The following is a 22,148-nucleotide window of genomic DNA, read 5'->3' on the forward strand; positions in this document are numbered from 1 at the left end:
CGTTGGTGGCACAGTGTGCCAACCACCATCGGCCCCCCCCTCCCTCTATTGTTATAAATCGTTGGTGGCACAGTGTGCGCCCCCCATCGGCCCCCCTCCCTCTATAGCAGTAACAACATCGGTGGCAGTGTGCGGCCTCCCATTCCCCCCCCCCCCCCATCATTGGTGGCAGCGGAGTTCCGATCGGAGTCCCAGTTTAATCGCTGGGGCTCCGATCGGTAACCATGGCAACCAGGACGCTACTACAGTCCTGGTTGCCATGGTTACTTAGCAATAGTACAACAGTAGAAGATTCATACTTGCTGCTGCCTGCTGCGATGTCTGTGTTCGGCCGGGAGCTCCTCCTACTGGTAAGTGACAGGTCTGTGCGGCGCATTGCTAAAGAACTGTCACTTACCAGTAGGAGGAGCTCCCGGCCGGACACAGACATCGCAGCAGCAAGCAGGTAAGTATGAATCTTATACTGTTGTACTATTGCTAAGTAACCATGGCAACCAGGGCTGCAGTAGCTTCCTGGTTGCCATGGTTACCGATCGGAGCCCCAGCGATTAAACTGGGACTCCGATCGGAACTCCGCTGCCACCAATGATGGGGGGGGGGGGGAATGGGAGGCCGCACACTGGCCATCAATGTTGTTACTGCTATAGAGGGAGGGGGGCCGATGGTGGGCGCACACTGTGCCACCAACGATTTAATACAATAGATGGGGGGCGCACACTGTGCCACCAACGATATTCAAACTGGGGAGGGGGGGGTCTGCCCCCTGCTGCCTGGCAGCCCTGATCTCTTACAGGGGGATATGATAGTACAATTAACCCCTTTAGGTGCCGCACCTGAAGGGGTTAATTGTGCTATCATATCCCCCTGTAAGAGATCGGGTGCTGCCAGGCAGCAGGGGGCAGTCTTGTACAAAGTTTGCAGTGTATTCTAACTAGAAGCGTCCCCATCACCATGGGAACGCTTCTGTGTTAGAATATACTGTCGGAAATGAGTTTTCACGAAGTGAAAACTTAGATCAGAAAAAGCTTTTATGCAGACGGATCTTCGGATCCGTCTGTATGAAAGCAACCTACGGCCACGGATCACGGACACGGATGCCAATCTTGTGTGCATCCGTGTTCTTTCACGGACCCATTGACTTGAATGGGTCCGTGAAAAAAAACTGAAAACGGCACAACGGCCACGGATGCACACAACGGTCGTGTGCATGAGGCCTTACCAGTTGATGTTGGGGTTATATTTGCTTCACCATGGTAAGCCCAGCACCAACGGAGCAGGCAGACCCTCCAACACAACAGGAGATAGATTCCTGATGCAAATCACCCACTCTTAAATGGATGTAATTTACCACCTGCGACAGGCATTTTTGGGTAAGAGGTGCAGAATCAATTGCAAAGACAGAAATACTTTTCTCTAGTGCACTAGTAGTCAACCCGTGAATGCGTACAAACTCTCCATCAATCAGGTTAACCCCTGCCCCACTGTCGATAAACACCTCAATTTCCACCGTTTTGGACTCGCCACCTCGGCAGACAGGAGAAATTGGGTACTACCAGTAAATGACCAAAGTACGTTTTCTTGCTCCCCACCCACACCACCAATAGTAATTTGTGAATTAAGTGTTTTTTTGTTTACACCTTGACGCTGAATGTACGGGCAAATATTCACTAAACGTTTCTTCTTTCCACAACAAAAACAGACTCCCTTCATATGGCCAGAGCTCTTACCAGCAGTCCCAGGAGTAGCTCCTCACAAGGCGTAACCACCCGTGTCTCTTTACCATGTGTCAAATGAAGCCGCCACCTTGTTTGACAGTACTTCCTGAGGATGAGGACCCTTAGATCTCCCCCTCAGGCGTCTATCCAGACGTACAGCAAGTGACATAGCTGCTTCCAATGACTCAGGTTTTTCATGAATGGCCAACGACGCAGAGAGACCCTGACAGAACTGGCTACGGATCGCAGGATCATTCCACTCCGTATCCGTAGCCCATGTCCTAAATTCAGAGCAATAGATCTCTGCGTTCTCCCTGCCGTAAACCACGTAACTTGGTCTCAGCCTGAGAGATCCGATCCGGGTCATCATAAATAAGACCCAAAGCTCGAAAACATCGATCTACCGACTGGAGGGACAGTGATCCGGTCGGCAGAGAAAAAGCCCAAGACTGTGCATCAACCTTAGGCCTCATGCACGCGGCCGTTCCGTGCAGTCTGTCCACATCGCTAAAAAATATGACATGTCATATTTATTTGTGGTACGGAACAACATAAAGAAACACCACAGAAGCACTCCGTAGTGCTTCCGATGTTCCATTCCGTGACTCCGTTCTGCATCTCCGGAATTGCAGACCCATTCAAGTGAATGGATCCGTGACGCGTGGTGCACACAGCCGGTGGCCGTGGATTGCCGACTCGCAGTTTGCGAGCCGCAATACAGCCGTGTGCACGAGGCCTTAACCCCTTAAGGACTGGGCTCATTTATACCTTCAGGACCAGGCCATTTTTTGCAAATCTGACCAGTGTTACTTTATGTGGTGATAACTTTAAAACGCTTTGACTTATCCAGGCCGTTCTGAGATCGTTTTTTCGTCACATATTGTACTTCATGACACTGGTAAAATGGAGTTAAAAGAAAACATTTTTATTTATAAATGCCAAATTTGCCAATAATGTTGAAAAATTTGCAAATTTCCAAGTTTCAATTTCTCTACAATATTATTTTTTTTACTTGAAACTTTTAATTTTTTGGGGTAAAACTTTCATTTCCTAAACTTTTTTTTTACACCTTATTATTTGTCCCACTCTGGGACTTCAACATTACAGGGTCTGATCCCTGTTTCAATGCAGCGCGATACATCTGTATTGTGCTGTATTGAACTGTTAGTGTCTTACACTGTAAGACGCTAACAGTTGCCTAGGAGACCCAGCCTGGGGGCTGGGCCTCTTAGGCCTCCGTACATGCCAGGCCCCGAGCCTTGGAATGGCTTGGGGCTGCCATGGCAACCATCGACTCCCCGCCACAGCAGCGCGGGGACCGATGGATGAGATGAGGGAGCGCAAACCTCCCATATGCCACGGTCATCGTTGACCGCGGCATATGAGGGGATAATCCACCGACATTGGCATCATCACCGATGCTGGTGGATGCAGCAGCGATCCGTCTGTCAGTAACAGCCGGATTTCTGCCGCTGGTTGTGGGACTGCACGTAGGGGAAGAGAAGGATTGCAGGACGAGAATACTCGTCCTCTAGCGCTAAGTGCCAGCATTTTAGGATGAGCATTCTCGTCCTGGGTCGTTAAGAGGTTAAGCAAATAAATTATCATACCCACACGTTGACACTCATCCCCAGAGGAGTATGGACACAGCTTGAAGTACAACTTACACGGTTCCGTGAACCGAATCAAATTGTTGCTACCCTCAAAAAATCTGTCCGGGAGGGCAACCTTAGGTTCAAGGCAGGCCTGGTACCCACCATCTGTAAGACTGTCGAGCGGAGGTCAGCTACCGCCAAAGACTGTTCAACCAGTACAGACATAGGATCCATAGCTGCACTGACCTGAGCGAAATAGCGGTTTATATGGCGGTAGATAATGTCACGATCAGTGTGGGAGGGAAACTCCACACTGAACACAGGAGGAAAGTGGAACAGTAATTGGGCCTGGAAACTAGGGAAGAAACAGGTCACCTCCTAGACAACCATAATCCAGGCCCTGACTACCGATCAATATGAATAGACCCTGAAGGTAGGAATATTCATATGCAGGATACCTATAAGGCCCTGGAATAAGTATAGGACCAGAGATAACCCATTCCTCCCCAGATGGATGAATGGAAGTCTCTGTCTAAGGCCCAGATACAAACAACAGGGAATATAACAAACAAACGCGACACTTAACTTCTGTAGAGATGGAAGAACGGGAACACCAGAGACAACCTCACACCAGCTCAGCCAAACCCAAATTAAGCTATCTTCCGCATAGTCAGAAGGGTGGGGGCAGACTATAAAGGGTAGAAGTGATGCCCACTGAGCAACAGCTAAGAAAAGGGAAGTGGTCATTAACCCTATCAACACTGAATCAAGAGAAATCAAGGATGCTGTTAGATTCCTCCACACTCAGCCAATCTCCTTGATTTCCTGACATCAGTCACCTGAGGGACCGTGGCACCCAACTCCCAAGGCCCCTCTGACCCCCCCGACTCTCGAGTCCCTTCTGATCCCCCCCTGACCCCTGAGGCCAATTTGACCCTCTCCCGAGGTCCCTCTGACCTCCGCTCCCTCCCGAGGTCCCTCTGACCTTCGCTCCCTCCCGAGGTCCCTCTGACCTCCGCTCCCTCCCGAGGTCCCTCTGACCTCCGCTCCCTCCCGAGGTCCCTCTGACCTCCGCTCCCTCCCGAGGTCCCTCTGACCTCCGCTCCCTCCCGAGGTCCCTCTGACCTCCGCTCCCTCCCGAGGTCCCTCTGTACCTCCGCCCCCTCCCGAGCTGCCTCTGTCCTCCGCCCCCTCCCGAGCTGCCTCTGTCCTCCGCCCCCTCCCGAGCTGCCTCTGTCCTCCGCCCCCTCCCGAGCTGCCTCTGTCCTCCGCCCCCTCCCGAGCTGCCTCTGTCCTCCGCCCCCTCCCGAGCTGCCTCTGTCCTCCGCCCCCTCCCGAGCTGCCTCTGTCCTCCGCCCCCTCCCGAGCTGCCTCTGTCCTCCGCCCCCTCCCGAGCTGCCTCTGTCCTCCGCCCCCTCCCGAGCTGCCTCTGTCCTCCGCCCCCTCCCGAGCTGCCTCTGTCCTCCGCCCCCTCCCGAGCTGCCTCTGTCCTCCGCCCCCTCCCGAGCTGCCTCTGTCCTCCGCCCCCTCCCGAGCTGCCTCTGTCCTCCGCCCCCTCCCGAGCTGCCTCTGTCCTCCGCCCCCTCCCGAGCTGCCTCTGTCCTCCGCCCCCTCCCGAGCTGCCTCTGTCCTCCGCCCCCTCCCGGGCTGCCTCTGTCCTCGCCCCCTCCCGGGCTCCCTCTGACCTCCGCCCCCTCCCGGGCTCCCTCTGACCTCCGCCCCCTCCCGAGCTCCCTCTGACCTCTGCTCCCTCCCGAGCTCCCTCTGTCCTCTGCTCCCTCCCGAGCTCCCTCTGTCCTCTGCTCCCTCCCGGGCTCCCTCTGTCCTCTGCTCCCTCCCGAGCTCCCTCTGTCCTCTGCTCCCTCCCGAGCTCCCTCTGTCCTCTGCTCCCTCCCGAGCTCCCTCTGTCCTCTGCTCCCTCCCGGGCTCCCTCTGTCCTCTGCTCCCTCCCGGGCTCCCTCTGTCCTCTGCTCCCTCCCGAGGTCCCTCTGACCTCCGCTTCCTCCCGAGGTCCCTCTGACCTTCGCTCCCTCCCGAGGTCCCTCTGACCTCCGCTCCCTCCCGAGGTCCCTCTGACCTCCGCTCCCTCCCGAGGTCCCTCTGCCCTCCGCTCCCTCCCGAGTTCCCTCTGACCTCCGCTCCCTCCCGAGGTCCCTCTGACCTCCGCTCCCTCCCGAGGTCCCTCTGACCTCCGCTCCCTCCCGAGGTCCCTCTGACCTCCGCCCCCTCCCGAGCTGCCTCTGTCCTCCGCCCCCTCCCGAGCTGCCTCTGTCCTCCGCCCCCTCCCGAGCTGCCTCTGTCCTCCGCCCCCTCCCGAGCTGCCTCTGTCCTCCGCCCCCTCCCGAGCTGCCTCTGTCCTCCGCCCCCTCCCGTGCTGCCTCTGTCCTCCGCCCCCTCCCGGGCTGCCTCTGTCCTCCGCCCCCTCCCGGGCTGCCTCTGTCCTCCGCCCCCTCCCGGGCTCCCTCTGACCTCCGCCCCCTCCCGGGCTCCCTCTGACCTCCGCCCCCTCCCGGGCTCCCTCTGACCTCCGCTCCCTCCCGGGCTCCCTCTGTCCTCCGCTCCCTCCCGGGCTCCCTCTGTCCTCTGCTCCCTCCCGGGCTCCCTCTGTCCTCTGCTCCCTCCCGGGCTCCCTCTGTCCTCTGCTCCCTCCCGGGCTCCCTCTGTCCTCTGCTCCCTCCCGGGCTCCCTCTGACTTAGCCTCTCATGGGAATAAAGGTTAGGGCTTACTCGACTGTTTGATCCCCCTACATTTGCTGTCAGGACACCCCCCACACATTAGGTGTTTGTTGGGTTCGGATGACGTTTACATGGTGTGTATGGCCGCTTTTAATACAATCCATTTCTGTAAGATCTTTTAGGGTGTATGGATGTAAGTGGGTCCTGGAGTGACGAGCCCCTGTAAATAGCACCTGGCGTGTTGGCGGACTTAACGTTGCTATGTATCACTGGGAAATCGGTAAATGGGTGCCGCAGATCAGATGAGCGGCTGGACCCCAGGAAATCTGCCTGGATATCAATATGGCCGATCGTGTGGGAGATAAGTCGCCGCCGTGGCTTATTCACTTCTCCTCATTAATGACATACGTGTTCTGGGCCGAGTATACATGTGTGTGTACAGGCACCTCTAGAGAGGACACTGTTGTGTGACGCACTTCCCAGAAAGTTTGTGCCCCTATGTTGTTGCTTCCGGCATGTTTTGTCATGGGAGGACGATGTTCTGCTTTTCTAGATAAAAGTGCAGCTCTCTCCTGGCTCGTGTCCTGCGGGCGCTGTGCAGAGGGCACTGTGCGCAGAGAGCACCACCAGCGGGTGAGGATGCCGTGGTGCCAGGCCGGGGTCAGCTACACAGAGACCCCACTCTGTATTAAAGGTCTAATGTAGGAGACCCGATAGACCCCAGCTGCTGATACTGCACAGATCATATGATGGCATGTATACTACTGTTCATGATCGGCCTCTTATTGATGAATAGAATGCGAGAACTTCAGTGATATTTATACAGACCCACCAGGATGTAGGATTGACGTTGTGGCACCCCCTGGGGTCACTACAGTGGGGGCCATTATTGCAAGTCACCCAGAACCTGCGGGGTGTACAGGGTCTTCCATGTTTTTTAGGGTACTTTCATACTTGCGGCAGAGGATTCCGGCAGGCAGTTCCGTCACCAGAACCACCTGCCGGATCCGTCAAAGCGTCTGCAAACTGATGGCATTTGTCCAACGGATTAGGATCCTGATCCGCATGACAAATGCATTGAAATGCCGGATCCGTCTCTCTGGTGTCATCCGGAAAAACGGATCCGGCATTTATGTTATTTCACATTTTTTGCATTCTGAGCATGCGCAGCCTGCAACGCCGGATCCGTTTTGCCGGAACACTCGGCATTAATGCATTTCAATGGGGAAAAAATGCCGGAGCAAGTGTTCCGGAATTTTGGACGGAAATAAAATCGCAGCATGCTGCGTTTTTTTCTACGTCCAAATACCTTAAAGGACTGAACTGAAGACGTCCTGATGCATCGTGGACGGATCGTTCTCCATTCAGAATGCATTAGGATGAACCTGATCAGCTTTTTCCCGGTATTGAGCCCCTAGGACGGAACTCGGTGCCGGAAAAGAATAACGCTGGTGTGAAAGTAGCCTTACAGTGATTGGTATATTTGGTGTGAACACTCAGGGAGCGGTGCCAGGTGAGGGGCCCATGTGCCATGATGTGTTGGGCCTCACGAGACTTCTTGCCTTTCCAAGTGGGCTGCTCCAGCTGCGGCTCCCTCCTCCTCCTCGGGTTTATAGCCGTGCGAGGAGGAGAGCACTTGGACATTGAGATACTTCTGTCTGAACAAGCAAAGGCCATACTGAGAGGCACTTCTTCAGCACAGGTATGATGATGGGGGTAGTGTATGTTCCTATGATGATGGGGGTAGTGTGTGTCCTGTGGATTGCTGCTACAGCTGTCCATGTCTTTTTCTATTTCTTCTGTATTTCTTGTAGTCAGCGCCTCCGGCTTGCAGAGACCTTTACTCTCCTGTGACGCTGCGGGAGCTCTAGATAAGGGATCAGGAAAGTACAGCTGCTCCTCACATGTATGACGGGAGGAGGACGGCTGCTCCCCACATGTATGACGGGAGGAGGACGGCTGCTCCCCACAGGTGTGACGGGAGGAGGACAGCTGCTCCCCACAGGTGTGACGGGAGGAGGACGGCTGCTCCCCACAGGTGTGATGGGAGGAGGACGGCTGCTCCCCACATGTGTGACGGGAGGAGGACGGCTGCTCCCCACATGTGTGACGGGAGGAGGACGGCTGCTCCCCACATGTGTGACGGGAGGAGGACGGCTGCTCCCCACATGTATGACGGGAGGAGGACGGCTGCTCCCCCACATGTGTGACGGGAGGAGGACGGCTGCTCCTCACATGTATGACGGGAGGAGGACGGCTGCTCCCCACAGGTGTGACGGGAGGAGGACGGCTGCTCCCCACATGTGTGACGGGAGGAGGACGGCTGCTCCCCACATGTATGACGGGAGGAGGACGGCTGCTCCTCACATGTATGACGGGAGGAGGACGGCTGCTCCCCCACATGTGTGACGGGAGGAGGACGGCTGCTCCTCACATGTATGACGGGAGGAGGACGGCTGCTCCCCACAGGTGTGACGGGAGGAGGACGGCTGCTCCCCACAGGTGTGACGGGAGGAGGACGGCTGCTCCCCACATGTGTGACGGGAGGAGGACGGCTGCTCCCCACATGTGTGACGGGAGGAGGACGGCTGCTCCCCACATGTGTGACGGGAGGAGGATGGCTGCTCCCCCACATGTATGACGGGAGGAGGACGGCTGCTCCCCACAGGTGTGATCGAAGGAGGACGGCTGCTTCCCACATGTGTGACGGGAGGAGGATGGCTGCTCCCCCACATGTATGACGGGAGGAGGACGGCTGCTCCCCACAGGTGTGATCGAAGGAGGACGGCTGCTCCCCCACATGTATGACGGGAGGAGGACGGCTGCTCCCCCACATGTATGACGGGAGGAGGACGGCTGCTCCCCACATGTATGACGGGAGGAGGACGGCTGCTCCCCCACATGTATGACGGGAGGAGGACGGCTGCTCCCCCACATGTATGACGGGAGGAGGACGGCTGCTCCCCCACATGTATGACGGGAGGAGGACGGCTGCTCCCCCACATGTATGACGGGAGGAGGACGGCTGCTCCCCCACATGTATGACGGGAGGAGGACGGCTGCTCCCCCACATGTATGACGGGAGGAGGACGGCTGCTCCCCCACATGTGTGACGGGAGGAGGACGGCTGCTCCCCCACATGTATGACGGGAGGAGGACGGCTGCTCCCCCACATGTGTGACGGGAGGAGGACGGCTGCTCCCCCACATGTGTGACGGGAGGAGGACGGCTGCTCCCCCACATGTGTGACGGGAGGAGGACGGCTGCTCCCCCACATGTGTGACGGGAGGAGGACGGCTGCTCCCCCACATGTGTGACGGGAGGAGGACGGCTGCTCCCCCACATGTGTGACGGGAGGAGGACGGCTGCTCCCCCACATGTGTGACGGGAGGAGGACGGCTGCTCCCCCACATGTGTGACGGGAGGAGGACGGCTGCTCCCCCACATGTGTGACGGGAGGAGGACGGCTGCTCCCCCACATGTGTGACGGGAGGAGGACGGCTGCTCCCCCACATGTGTGACGGGAGGAGGACGGCTGCTCCCCCACATGTGTGACGGGAGGAGGACGGCTGCTCCCCCACATGTGTGACGGGAGGAGGACGGCTGCCCGCAGATTACACGGTGACAGGTTCTCTGTATATATAATCTGCTCAGCTCCTCCTGCATATACTACAGCCTAACCTGCGGTCGAGAGCGCCTCCTGTCGGTGAATAGACTGTAGTGTCCTTTGCATCATGGTTCTGCTTAAAGGAAACCTGTCCTCACCTTTATTCTGCCCATATAATGGCAGTATAAAGTACAGACAGGGGAGACGATTTCAGCGGTCGGTCATTTATAAGATAAAAGTAAGTGGTCGCCGAGAACCAATATCACAGTCATTGCAGCCCAGGCCTGGAGAAGAGTCCCGGCCCCCTGAGAAGAGTCCTGGTTATTATGATCTCCTGCTCCCCGCCCACCCGCTGATGACTGACCGGCTTCTACCTCGTTGTCTCCCTTTCTCTCTAGGAGAGGACCGCCAATCATCAGCAGGTGGTCGCGGAGAGCAGGAGATTATAATAACCCGGACTCTTCTCAGGTAGATGTGACTCTTTTCCAGGCCTGGGCTCCAGTGATTATGATGCTGGTTCTCGGCGACCACTTACTTTTAGCTCCTGAGTGACACTCCGCTGACATCGGCATTTCTGTCACTTTTTTATGCGCTCTCAGTGAGGTCAGCATAACGTTGATGACAGGTTCCCTTTAATGTTCTGTCTGATCTCTGGGGACCTCATGCCTTTTCACCTTTTGTCTCCTAGGTTTGGTGATTGTGCCCCCCGAGCAGATGGACCCTCGGCCCCTGTTTCAGGAGGTGGATGCCTTGTGCCAGGACAACATCCTTCATTTTCGGGAGTCTGGCTCTGAAGTGTCTTCCCGCCTGGTGCAGGCCTTTTCCTGTATCCAAGATGATGCCCGGGGCCTGGAGCCTGCCCTGCGTGCTCTGGCTGCCGTGTGTCCTCTGTTTGACCTGGACCCCGACACTCCGGCTAACGGGTACCGCAGTCTGATTAAGGTGGTGTTGGCCTGCACCCAGCACATCCTGCACAAGTGCCGCTACGTCGCTGCCAGCCGCCGCAGCCTCTTCTTCAGGGCCACACACAACTGTTCCGAGCTCGAGGCCTACGGAGCCGCTCTCACCCAGCTTCGTGCACTGCTCTGTTTTGCACAACGTCTGCTCACCGCTAACCGTCATGGCGACCTGTTCTTTCGCCAGGAGCGAGGCTTGTCGGAGGAGTTCGTAAAAGAGTACAGCACTATGCACAAAGGCTGCTTCTATGGACGGTGCATGGGCTTCCAGGTGAGTGTGACAACCCCGTAATCTCCGCCTTGTTCCTGATACGTTATCTGTTCACTACGGTCCAACCAGAAATTTCGGAGGATGGGGGATCGGTGTGTGGGACAACCCTGTAATCTCCACCTTGTTCCTGAAATCTCATCTTAAGCTTCTTCACTAGGGTCCAACCAGCAATGTGTGTGGGGGGATGTGACAACCCCGTAATCTCTGCCATGTTCCTCATGCTGTTATCCTGAGCTCCTTCACTAGGGTATAACCAGCGATACATAGGGGAGCGGTGAGTGTGACAACCCCGTAATCTCCACTGTGTTCCTGATGCCGTTATCCTGAGCTCCTTCACTAGGGTATAACCAGCGATACATAGGGGAGCGGTGAGTGTGACAACCCCGTAATCTCCACTGTGTTCCTCATGCTGTTATCCTGAGCTCCTTCACTAGGGTATAACCAGCGATACATAGGGGAGCGGTGAGTGTGACAACCCCGTAATCTCCACTGTGTTCCTGATGCCGTTATCCTGAGCTCCTTCACTAGGGTATAACCAGCGATACATAGGGGAGCGGTGAGTGTGACAACCCCGTAATCTCCACTGTGTTCCTCATGCTGTTATCCTGAGCTCCTTCACTAGGGTATAACCAGCGATACATAGGGGAGCGGTGAGTGTGACAGCCCAGTAATCTCTGCCATGTTCCTCATGCTGTTATCCTGAGCTCCATTACTAGGGTATAACCAGCGACACATTGGGGAGCGGTGAGTGTGACAACCCCGTAATCTCCTCTGTGTTCCTGATGCCGTTATCCTGAGCTCTTTCACTAGGGTATAACCAGCGATACATAGGGGAGCGGTGAGTGTGACAACCCCGTAATCTCCACTGTGTTCCTGATGCCGTTATCCTGAGCTCTTTCACTAAGGTACAACCAGCTATAGATGGGGGAGCGGTGAGTGTGACAACCCCGTAATCTCCAATGTGTTCCTGATGCCGTTATCCTGAGCTCCTTCACTAGGGTTTAACCAGCGACACATGGGGGAGCGGTGAGTGTGACAACCCCGTAATCTCCTCTGTGTTCCTGATGCCCTTATCCTGAGATCCTTCACTAGGGTATAACCAGCGATACACAGGGGAGCGGTGAGTGTGACAACCCCGTAATCTCCACTGTGTTCCTGATGCCCTTATCCTGAGCTCTTTCACTAGGGTATAACCAGCGATACATAGGGGAGCGGTGAGTGTGACAACCCCAAAATCTCCTCTGTGTTCCTGATGCCGTTATCCTGAGCTATTTCACTAGGGTATAACTAGCGATACATAGGGGAGCGGTGAGTGTGACAACCACTAATCTCCTCTGTGTTCCTGATGCCCTTATCCTGAGATCCTTCACTAGGGTACAACCAGCGACACATGGGGGAGCGGTGAGTGTGACAGCCCCGTAATCTCCACTGTGTTCCTTATGCCCCTATCCTGAGCTCCTTTACTAGGGTACAACCAGCGACACATAGGGGAGCGGTGAGTGTGACAACCACTAATCTCCTCTGTGTTCCTGATGCTGTTATCCTGAGCTCCTTCACTAGGGTACAACCAGCGACACATGTGGGAGCGGTGAGTGTGACAGCCCCGTAATCTCCACTGTGTTCCTGATGCCGTTATCCTGAGCTCCTTCACTAGGGTACAACCAGCGACACATTGGGGAGCGGTGAGTGTGACAACCCCGTAATCTCCACTGTGTTCCTGATGCCGTTATCCTGAGCTCCTTCATTAGGGTACAACCAGCGACACATGGGGGAGCGGTGAGTGTGACAACCCCGTAATCTCCACTGTGTTCCTGATGCCGTTATCCTGAGCTCCTTCATTAGGGTACAACCAGCGACACATGGTGGAGCGGTGAGTGTGACAACCCCGTAATCTCCACTGTGTTACTGGTGCCCTTATCCTGAGCTCCTTCACTAGGGAACAACCAGCGACACATTGGGGAGCGGTGAGTGTGACAACCCCGTAATCTCCACTGTGTTCCTGGTGCCCTTATCCTGAGCTCCTTCACTAGGGAACAACCAGCGACACATTGGGGAGCGGTGAGTGTGACAGCCCCGTAATCTCCACTGTGTTCCTGATGCCGTTATCCTGAGCTCCTTCACTAGGGTACAACCAGCGATACACAGGGGAGCGGTGAGTGTGACAACCCCGTAATCTCCACTGTGTTCCTGATGCCCTTATCCTGAGCTCCTTCATTAGGGTACAACCAGCGACACATGGGGGAGCGGTGAGTGTGACAACCCCGTAATCTCCACTGTGTTCCTGGTGCCCTTATCCTGAGCTCCTTCACTAGGGAACAACCAGCGACACATGGGGGAGCGGTGAGTGTGACAACCCCGTAATCTCCACTGTGTTCCTGGTGCCCTTATCCTGAGCTCCTTCACTAGGGAACAACCAGCGACACATTGGGGAGCGGTGAGTGTGACAACCCCGTAATCTCCACTGTGTTCCTGGTGCCCTTATCCTGAGCTCCTTCACTAGGGAACAACCAGCGACACATTGGGGAGCGGTGAGTGTGACAACCCCGTAATCTCCACTGTGTTCCTGGTGCCCTTATCCTGAGCTCCTTCACTAGGGTACAACCAGCGACACATGGGGGAGCGGTGAGTGTGACAACCCCGTAATCTCCTCTGTGTTCCTGATGCCGTTATCCTGAGCTCTTTCACTAGGGTATAACCAGCGATACATAGGGGAGCGGTGAGTGTGACAACCCCGTAATCTCCACTGTGTTCCTGATGCCGTTATCCTGAGCTCTTTCACTAAGGTACAACCAGCAATATATGGGGGAGCGGTGAGTGTGACAACCCCGTAATCTCCAATGTGTTCCTGATGCCGTTATCCTGAGCTCCTTCACTAGGGTTTAACCAGCGACACATGGGGGAGCGGTGAGTGTGACAACCCCGTAATCTCCTCTGTGTTCCTGATGCCCTTATCCTGAGATCCTTCACTAGGGTATAACCAGCGATACACAGGGGAGCGGTGAGTGTGACAACCCCGTAATCTCCACTGTGTTCCTGATGCCCTTATCCTGAGCTCTTTCACTAGGGTATAACCAGCGATACATAGGGGAGCGGTGAGTGTGACAACCCCAAAATCTCCTCTGTGTTCCTGATGCCGTTATCCTGAGCTATTTCACTAGGGTATAACTAGCGATACATAGGGGAGCGGTGAGTGTGACAACCACTAATCTCCTCTGTGTTCCTGATGCCCTTATCCTGAGATCCTTCACTAGGGTACAACCAGCGACACATGGGGGAGCGGTGAGTGTGACAGCCCCGTAATCTCCACTGTGTTCCTTATGCCCCTATCCTGAGCTCCTTTACTAGGGTACAACCAGCGACACATAGGGGAGCGGTGAGTGTGACAGCCCCGTAATCTCCACTGTGTTCCTGATGCTGTTATCCTGAGCTCCTTCACTAGGGTACAACCAGCGACACATGTGGGAGCGGTGAGTGTGACAGCCCCGTAATCTCCACTGTGTTCCTGATGCCGTTATCCTGAGCTCCTTCACTAGGGTACAACCAGCGACACATTGGGGAGCGGTGAGTGTGACAACCCCGTAATCTCCACTGTGTTCCTGATGCCGTTATCCTGAGCTCCTTCATTAGGGTACAACCAGCGACACATGGGGGAGCGGTGAGTGTGACAACCCCGTAATCTCCACTGTGTTCCTGATGCCGTTATCCTGAGCTCCTTCACTAGGGTACAACCAGCGACACATGGTGGAGCGGTGAGTGTGACAACCCCGTAATCTCCACTGTGTTACTGGTGCCCTTATCCTGAGCTCCTTCACTAGGGAACAACCAGCGACACATTGGGGAGCGGTGAGTGTGACAACCCCGTAATCTCCACTGTGTTCCTGGTGCCCTTATCCTGAGCTCCTTCACTAGGGAACAACCAGCGACACATTGGGGAGCGGTGAGTGTGACAGCCCCGTAATCTCCACTGTGTTCCTGATGCCGTTATCCTGAGCTCCTTCACTAGGGTACAACCAGCGATACACAGGGGAGCGGTGAGTGTGACAACCCCGTAATCTCCACTGTGTTCCTGATGCCGTTATCCTGAGCTCCTTCATTAGGGTACAACCAGCGACACATGGTGGAGCGGTGAGTGTGACAACCCCGTAATCTCCACTGTGTTACTGGTGCCCTTATCCTGAGCTCCTTCACTAGGGTACAACCAGCGACACATGGGGGAGCGGTGAGTGTGACAACCCCGTAATCTCCACTGTGTTCCTGGTGCCCTTATCCTGAGCTCCTTCACTAGGGAACAACCAGCGACACATTGGGGAGCGGTGAGTGTGACAACCCCGTAATCTCCACTGTGTTCCTGGTGCCCTTATCCTGAGCTCCTTCACTAGGGTACAACCAGCGACACATGGGGGAGCGGTGAGTGTGACAACCCCGTAATCTCCACTGTGTTCCTGATGCTGTTATCCTGAGCTCCTTTACTAGGGTATAACCAGCGATACATAGGGGAGCGGTGAGTGTGACAGCCCCGTAATCTCCACTGTGTTCCTGATGCCGTTATCCTGAGCTCCTTCATTAGGGTACAACCAGCGACACATGGGGGAGCGGTGAGTGTGACATCCCCGTAATCTTCACCGTTTCCCTGATTCCATTAGGGTCTAGCGAGCAGTGGTCTGGTTCTCTAAGCAGCTGTACAATGCTTCCTGTGTCATATGGACTCCTAGAAGCCCTCTTTAAAGGGTCACTCCATGCAAAAATGAAAAATGAATCGATTGGCCTTGGTGCTGGAGCTCTACAAGCTCCCAAAGTTTCCTTCACCTGAGTGACGCTGTTTCAGAGATATCCCGCCATCTCCTAGTAGGCCGCAACTGAAGCCTGAGCCGTCATAATGACAGGTGCTCTCCTGAGCCACCTCAGAGTCAGTGTAAGAAATAACAGCATCACATGACGTTACAGTGATGACTACTGCCCTGCGGGGTACAATGATGACTACCCCCCTGCATGACACTGGTGGTGATGGGGCTTAGATAAAGGTTTATGTCCCCCTGGACCCGGGCCACATCGTTTTTTACTCCAGTTGCCTGAACAACGTGAAAGCTATGAAGACGTACAAATAGTGAGGGATTTTCCATTTTGACCGGAGTGCTCCTTTAAGGATCTGCCTTTCCCTAGTGCTGCGTCCTGGAACTGCTCTGCCAGATACTAGCTGTGCTGGATATGGACGGAGCATCTGAACGCACCTTGTGTCCACCCCTGTCTTGTATCATGTGGAGAGTAGGTACCCCCACCCCTGTCCTATATCTTGTGGAGGGTAAGTTCCCCCCACTCCGGTCCTATATCATGTGGAGGGTAGGTACCCCCACCCCGTCCTATATCATGTGGAGGGTAGGTACCCCCACCCCGTCCTATATCATGTGGAGGGTAGGTACCCCCACCCGGTCCTATATCATGTGGAGGGTAGGTACCCCCACCCCGTCCTATATCATGTGGAGGGTCGGTACCCCCATCTTTGTCCTAGATCATGTGGAGGGTAAGTGCCCCCACCCCTGTTCTAGATCATGTGGAGGGTAAGTGCCCCCACCCCTGTCCTATATCATGTGGAGGGTAAGTGCCCCCACCCCTGTCCTATATCACGTGGAGGGTAGGTGCCCCCCACTCCGGTCCTATAGCATGTGGAGGGTAGGTGCCCCCACTCCGGTCCTATAGCATGTGGAGGGTAGGTGCCCCCCACTCCGGTCCTATAGCATGTGGAGGGTAGGTGCCCCCCACTCCGGTCCTATAGCATGTGGAGGGTAGGTGCCCCCCACTCCGGTCCTATAGCATGTGGAGGGTAGGTGCCCCCCACTCTGGTCCTATAGCATGTGGAGGGTAGGTGCCCCCCACTCCGGTCCTATAGCATGTGGAGAGTAGGTGCCCCCTGTCCGATATCACGAACATGGTTATAAGGGAAAATAATAGCATTCTGAATACAGAATGCATAGTACAATAGCGCTGAAGGGGTTAAAAAATAATAATAATTAAACTCACCTTAATCCACTTGATCGCGCAGCTGACATCTCCTTCTGTCTTCTTCTTTGCTGTGTGCAGGAAAAGGACCTGTGGTGACGTCACTCCGGTCATCACATGATCCATCACCATGGTGAAAGATCATGTGACAGACCATGTGATGACCGGAGTGACATCACCATAGGTCCTTTTCCTGCACACAGCAAAAAAGACAGAAGAGAAGCCGGCTGCGCGAGCAAGAGGATTAAGGTGAGTTAAATTATTTTTTTATTTTAATTTTTTTTAACCCCTCCAGCGCTATTGTACTGTGTATTCTGTATTCAGAATGCTATTATTTTCCCTTATAACCATGTTAGAAGGGAAAATAATAATGATCGGGTCTCCATCCCGATCGTCTCCTCGCAACCGTGCGTGAAAATTGCACCGCATCCGCACTTGCTTGCGAATGCTTGCGATTTTCAAGCAGCCCTATTCACTTCTATGGGGCCTGCGTTGCGTGAAAAACGCAGAATATAGAACATGCTGCGATTTTCATGCAACGCACAAGTGATGCGTGAAAATCACCGCTCATGTGCACAGCCCCATAGAAATGAATGGGTCCGGATTCAGTGCGGGTGCAATGCGTTCAACTCATGCATCGCATTCGCGCGGAAAACTCGCCCGTGTGAAAGGGGGCTTATGTGCTATGCACTCTCCTGTCTCTCAGTATTGCACTCTCCTGTCTCTCAGTATTGCACTCTCCTGTCTCTCAGTATTGCACTCTCCTGTCTCTCAGTATTGCACTCTCCTGTCTCTCAGTATTGCACTCTCCTGTCTCTCAGTATTGCACTCTCCTGTCTCTCAGTATTGCACTCTCCTGTCTCTCAGTATTGCACTCTCCTGTCTCTTAGTATTGCACTCTCCTGTCTCTTAGTATTGCACTCTCCTGTCTCTCAGTATTGCACTCTCCTGTCTCTCAGTATTGCACTCTCCTGTCTCTCAGTATTGCACTCTCCTTTCACTGTGTCGCTCTCTCTCGCACTCTCCTTTCACTGTGTCGCTCTCTCTCGCACTCTCCTTTCACTGTGTCGCTCTCTCTCGCACTCTCCTTTCACTGTGTCGCTCTCTCTCGCACTCTCCTTTCACTGTGTCGCTCTCTCTCGCACTCTCCTTTCACTGTGTCGCTCTCTCTCGCACTCTCCTTTCACTGTGTCGCTCTCTCTCGCACTCTCCTTTCACTGTGTCGCTCTCTCTCGCACTCTCCTTTCACTGTGTCGCTCTCTCTCGCACTCTCCTTTCACTGTGTCGCTCTCTCTCGCACTCTCCTTTCACTGTGTCGCTCTCTCTCGCACTCTCCTTTCACTGTGTCGCTCTCTCTCGCACTCTCTGGCTCTGTGCGTCCTCCGTTTTTGCCCTTCAGAGCGGCCTTGATTGTCTCCTGTGTGGTGATGACATCACGGCCTCTGATCTGCGCCTGTGATAAGATAGGACGGAGGTTTTTCCAGATTCTCCTGTGTTCTGGTTGAAGTGCGTGACTCACATCAGGACGCCATCTTTGATGTGACTGCGGGTGCTCGGGGGCCACACCTCTCCTGTCTGCAGCTGGGGTTTTCTATGGAGATGTAATATTTAACGCTTCTTCATACCTGTTCACATGGTCATTATTTTCCGTACTGGGCTGCGTCCATGCGGTCTTTTTTTTTTTCCATTCCATAGGAGCTGCATACACAAAGGGTTTACAGCGGCGCTTCAGCATTTCTTTTAGGGGCATTGGGGCAATAAATAAGATGGACATGTTCTGACCTGCAGGGGCCAAGTACCCCACCAGGAGCCGAGAGCATAATGGACATCTAAAGGGGGCAATGTAAAAGGGCCGGCCCCGGGGGCCCCTTTCTGCCCTGATTGAGTATGAGACCAGTCTCCACCATGCCCTTTCCATGTAACCAGCTTGGTGCCCCTACCTGTTTGTCCAACCTTTGACCTCTCACCTGCTTTTTATTATCCTGACCTGTAACCTTTGACCTCTGATCTGCTGAGTTTCTGTTTTCACTATCTTCTGCTTGCAGTTCACCCCGTCCATCCGCCCATTCCTGCAGACTATTTCCATCGGGCTCGTGTCGTTTGGGGAGAATTACAAGCGCCATGGATCTGGAATAAGTAAGTCTCCATATTGGATGGGGGATGCAGTGGCCAGGTTTGTGGGGGCCCAAGGGTTATGCTGGGTCCCTCCGGACACCGTCGAGTTTTCACCACGTGTTGCTGCTCTCCGGAAGGGATGGAAAGATGTGGTGCACCCCAATAGAGAGTCAGAGTCTGCAGTAACCATTGTCTTCTTTGCTGGAGGGATTCAGTACAAAACAATACAGACGAGGCACAGGGCTGGCTTCTCAAGTCTGCTCCCTGAGACGAGGCATAGGGCTGGCTTCTCCAGTCTCCTCCCTGAGACGAGGCATAGGGCCGGCTTCTCCAGTCTCCTCCCTGAGGCGAGGCATAGCGCTGGCTTCTCGAGTCTCCTCCCTGAGACGACGCATAGGGCCGGCTTCTCCAGTCTCCTCCCTGAGGCGAGGCATAGGGCCAGCTTCTCCAGTCTCCTCCCTGAGACGAGGCATAGGGCTGTCTTCTCGAGTCTCCTCCCTGAGACGAGGCATAGGGCTGGCTTCTCCAGTCTCCTCCCTGAGGCGAGGCATAGGGCTGGCTTCTCCAGTCTCCTCCCTGAGGCGAGGCATAGGGCTGGCTTCTCCAGTCTCCTCCCTGAGGCGAGGCATAGCGCTGGCTTCTCGAGTCTCCTCCCTGAGACGACGCATAGGGCCGGTTTCTCCAGTCTCCTCCCTGAGGCGAGGCATAGTGCCAGCTTCTCCAGTCTCCTCCCTGAGACGAGGTATAGGGCTGGCTTTTCCAGTCTCCTCCCTGAGACGAGGCATAGGGCCGTCTTCTCCAGTCTCCTCCCTGAGACGAGGTATAGGGCTGGCTTTTCCAGTCTCCTCCCTGAGACGAGGTATAGGGCTGGCTTTTCCAGTCTCCTCCCTGAGACGAGGCATAGGGCTGGCTTTTCCAGTCTCCTCTCTGAGACGAGGCATAGGGACGGCTTCTCCAGTCTCCTTCCTGGCAGAAGAAGGGTTTGATGCTGAGGCAAGGCCTGAGCTAGCTGTCCCTCTCTCTCTCAGAAGGCTAGTTCCCTGGTCCAAGCCTGGTGATCCGGGGTCTGTGGCAGAGTATCCCTGTCTCATCGTCTTCTTCTGGCCACTCAGTAGTCTGGCAAAGTCTCCTCTTCTAAGCACTGGTCCCTAACTGCAGCACACTAGGGGCTCTGACTGCTCTCCTTATATACAGTTTTTGATAGACTGGAATCTTCTAGCGGGAGTGGTGAAGTGGAGAAGCTCAGCACAAACAGATACAATGTTACACTTTTCGTCTGTCATAGACTTATATTAGCGCTAGAATATTACTCAATGGGTAATGACACAGCAGGTTTTACAGACAAAACCAAGTTTCCAGACAACAGAGCTAAAACCAGACATTCAGAAGGTCACTTTGTCTGGTTTTGGTGGTAAACAACGTCTGGCTTTTTCCCCCCAAAACATGGTCGTCTTTAAACTCTATGGCAACTGTGGAAAATTACCAGCTTCTCATTCAAAGTCCTAACAGTCTCTCACAGAGCCTTGCAAATACAGTGATAATGAACAGGATATATATCGCAGCATATATATAAAATGCAGTAACACAGTAATAAACAATATAAGTTAACCTTTTCAACAGAAATAACGTAAGAAATTTTAACTTTGCATAGAGGAAATAGGCAAATGTCCACAAATGTCAAAGTACCCCCTGCTCCAGGGCACTGCACATACCCGTCTAGATACCCTTTACATGTGATGTCATCTAGCACATTCAGCAGCTGCACGGCGCGTGCTGAGCTGAATTGTGGGAGATGGCGCGCAGAAACCTGAGAACATTCTGGAAGGACACCAGCCGCACTGTCCCCAGCAGAACCTGAATTTCAGCCCATCCTATTCTTTTTTCCTCTAGATAAGCAGAGGCAGAGTTGTCTTCTGACCGCTTATCTCCCTCCCTTTATAGAAGCAGGGGTAAATTAATGGGGTGTAATGGGGCATACATAGAGCTGAGCTCAGACTCAACCTGGAGATGGCTCAGCTATTGTCTCACAGGCTGCTTGTCTCCGTGGATAAGCTGCGCCTTATGTGTCTGAAAGCCGCTTATCCCTCTCCTTCCATAGGGGAAGTCTGGTAGGCCCCTCTTGACGGAGAGGTTGTCAGACTCCAGCTATAGCCCTCGTCTGTTAGGTGTCATGGTTTCCATGTACAACCTCAAATGTTGTCAGTACAGCAGAGTACCTGACGCTCCATCTTATGGGGATGATGGTTAGTGCCCCCTGCGCTGTGATCGCCCTCTAGTGGAATGCTGTCTGCATGGTGACCTCTTTCCAGTTACTGGGCAGATCCTCCCTGTCCCTCTGTCCTCCCATTGTTGTCCTGCCCGCCCGCTGTCTGCAGTCCGTCTGGTTAGTTACGTACTCGGTCTTTATTGCAATGTGACTGTTTCCCCTCTTCCTCCTCGTAATGCTCTCACTGAAGCGGAGGGAGCGCTCTCAGCCTATTACGGTAAGTGCGGAATGTCTCTGCTGCTGCCATATTGTCCATGCGCGTCTTGGTAATGATGATTGACGTGTCTCCTCCCTCGCCCTGCAGGTGTCGCTGCCAGCTCCTTCTTTATCAGTGGCAAGTACGCCATTGACCCTGAGCTTCGAGGGGCAGAGTTTGAGAGGATCACACAGAACCTGGACGTGAACTTTTGGAAAGCGTTCTGGAACATCACAGAGATGGAGGTTCTGACGGTGAGTAATGTGCAAAGCGGCTGCCACAGACGATATAGGCCCCGAGACAGGCGACAGGCCATGAGGGGGCACTCCCTGCGTCCGTCACCCTGGATATGAGGGGGATTCCCCTTCCGCACTCGCCTACGCACTAGACCGCCAAGGAGTTAAGCGTACAGAAAAACATGTCCGCACATCCACCGACACCGGAGCACATGACAGGCAAACCCCCAGCACTCTGGCCTCCAATGGTCACACAGCAGGGGCGTGGGCACGTTCAGAGCAGCAAGGAACCGCTTTTACATAATAAGTACAGTGCGACAAGCTACAAAAAGATGCTAAAAAGACATGCGGTCCATATAATCAGCTAGTACTGGACGTAAGAGATCCACACTGGTCGGTCCTACGTTAGCTGCATCTCCAGGTTCTGACCCTGTGTAGTTTTCAGTTCGCAGTTTTTAAAGGGATCATACCCAGCCCCTGCGTCCTCCGAATAGTCATGTGACATGGGGTTTGCTAATTAC

The 22,148-nt window shown here is 54.4% G+C and overlaps 1 protein-coding gene across 1 annotated transcript in view; it reads left to right on the forward strand.

The window, feature by feature from the left end:
• LIPE (lipase E, hormone sensitive type) overlaps positions 1-22,148 on the forward strand; it is a 53,951-nt gene that overhangs the window by 17,465 nt on the left and 14,338 nt on the right. The window contains exons 2-4 of the mRNA XM_044278431.1: positions 10,282-10,820; positions 18,860-18,950; positions 21,500-21,645. Of these exons, the coding sequence (XP_044134366.1) occupies positions 10,282-10,820; positions 18,860-18,950; positions 21,500-21,645 (776 nt within the window). The remainder of the gene's footprint in view (positions 1-10,281; positions 10,821-18,859; positions 18,951-21,499; positions 21,646-22,148) is intronic.

This window comes from Bufo gargarizans, chromosome 2 (genome assembly GCF_014858855.1).
Source record: "Bufo gargarizans isolate SCDJY-AF-19 chromosome 2, ASM1485885v1, whole genome shotgun sequence".
In the NCBI taxonomy this organism is placed as follows: Eukaryota; Metazoa; Chordata; class Amphibia; order Anura; family Bufonidae; genus Bufo; species Bufo gargarizans.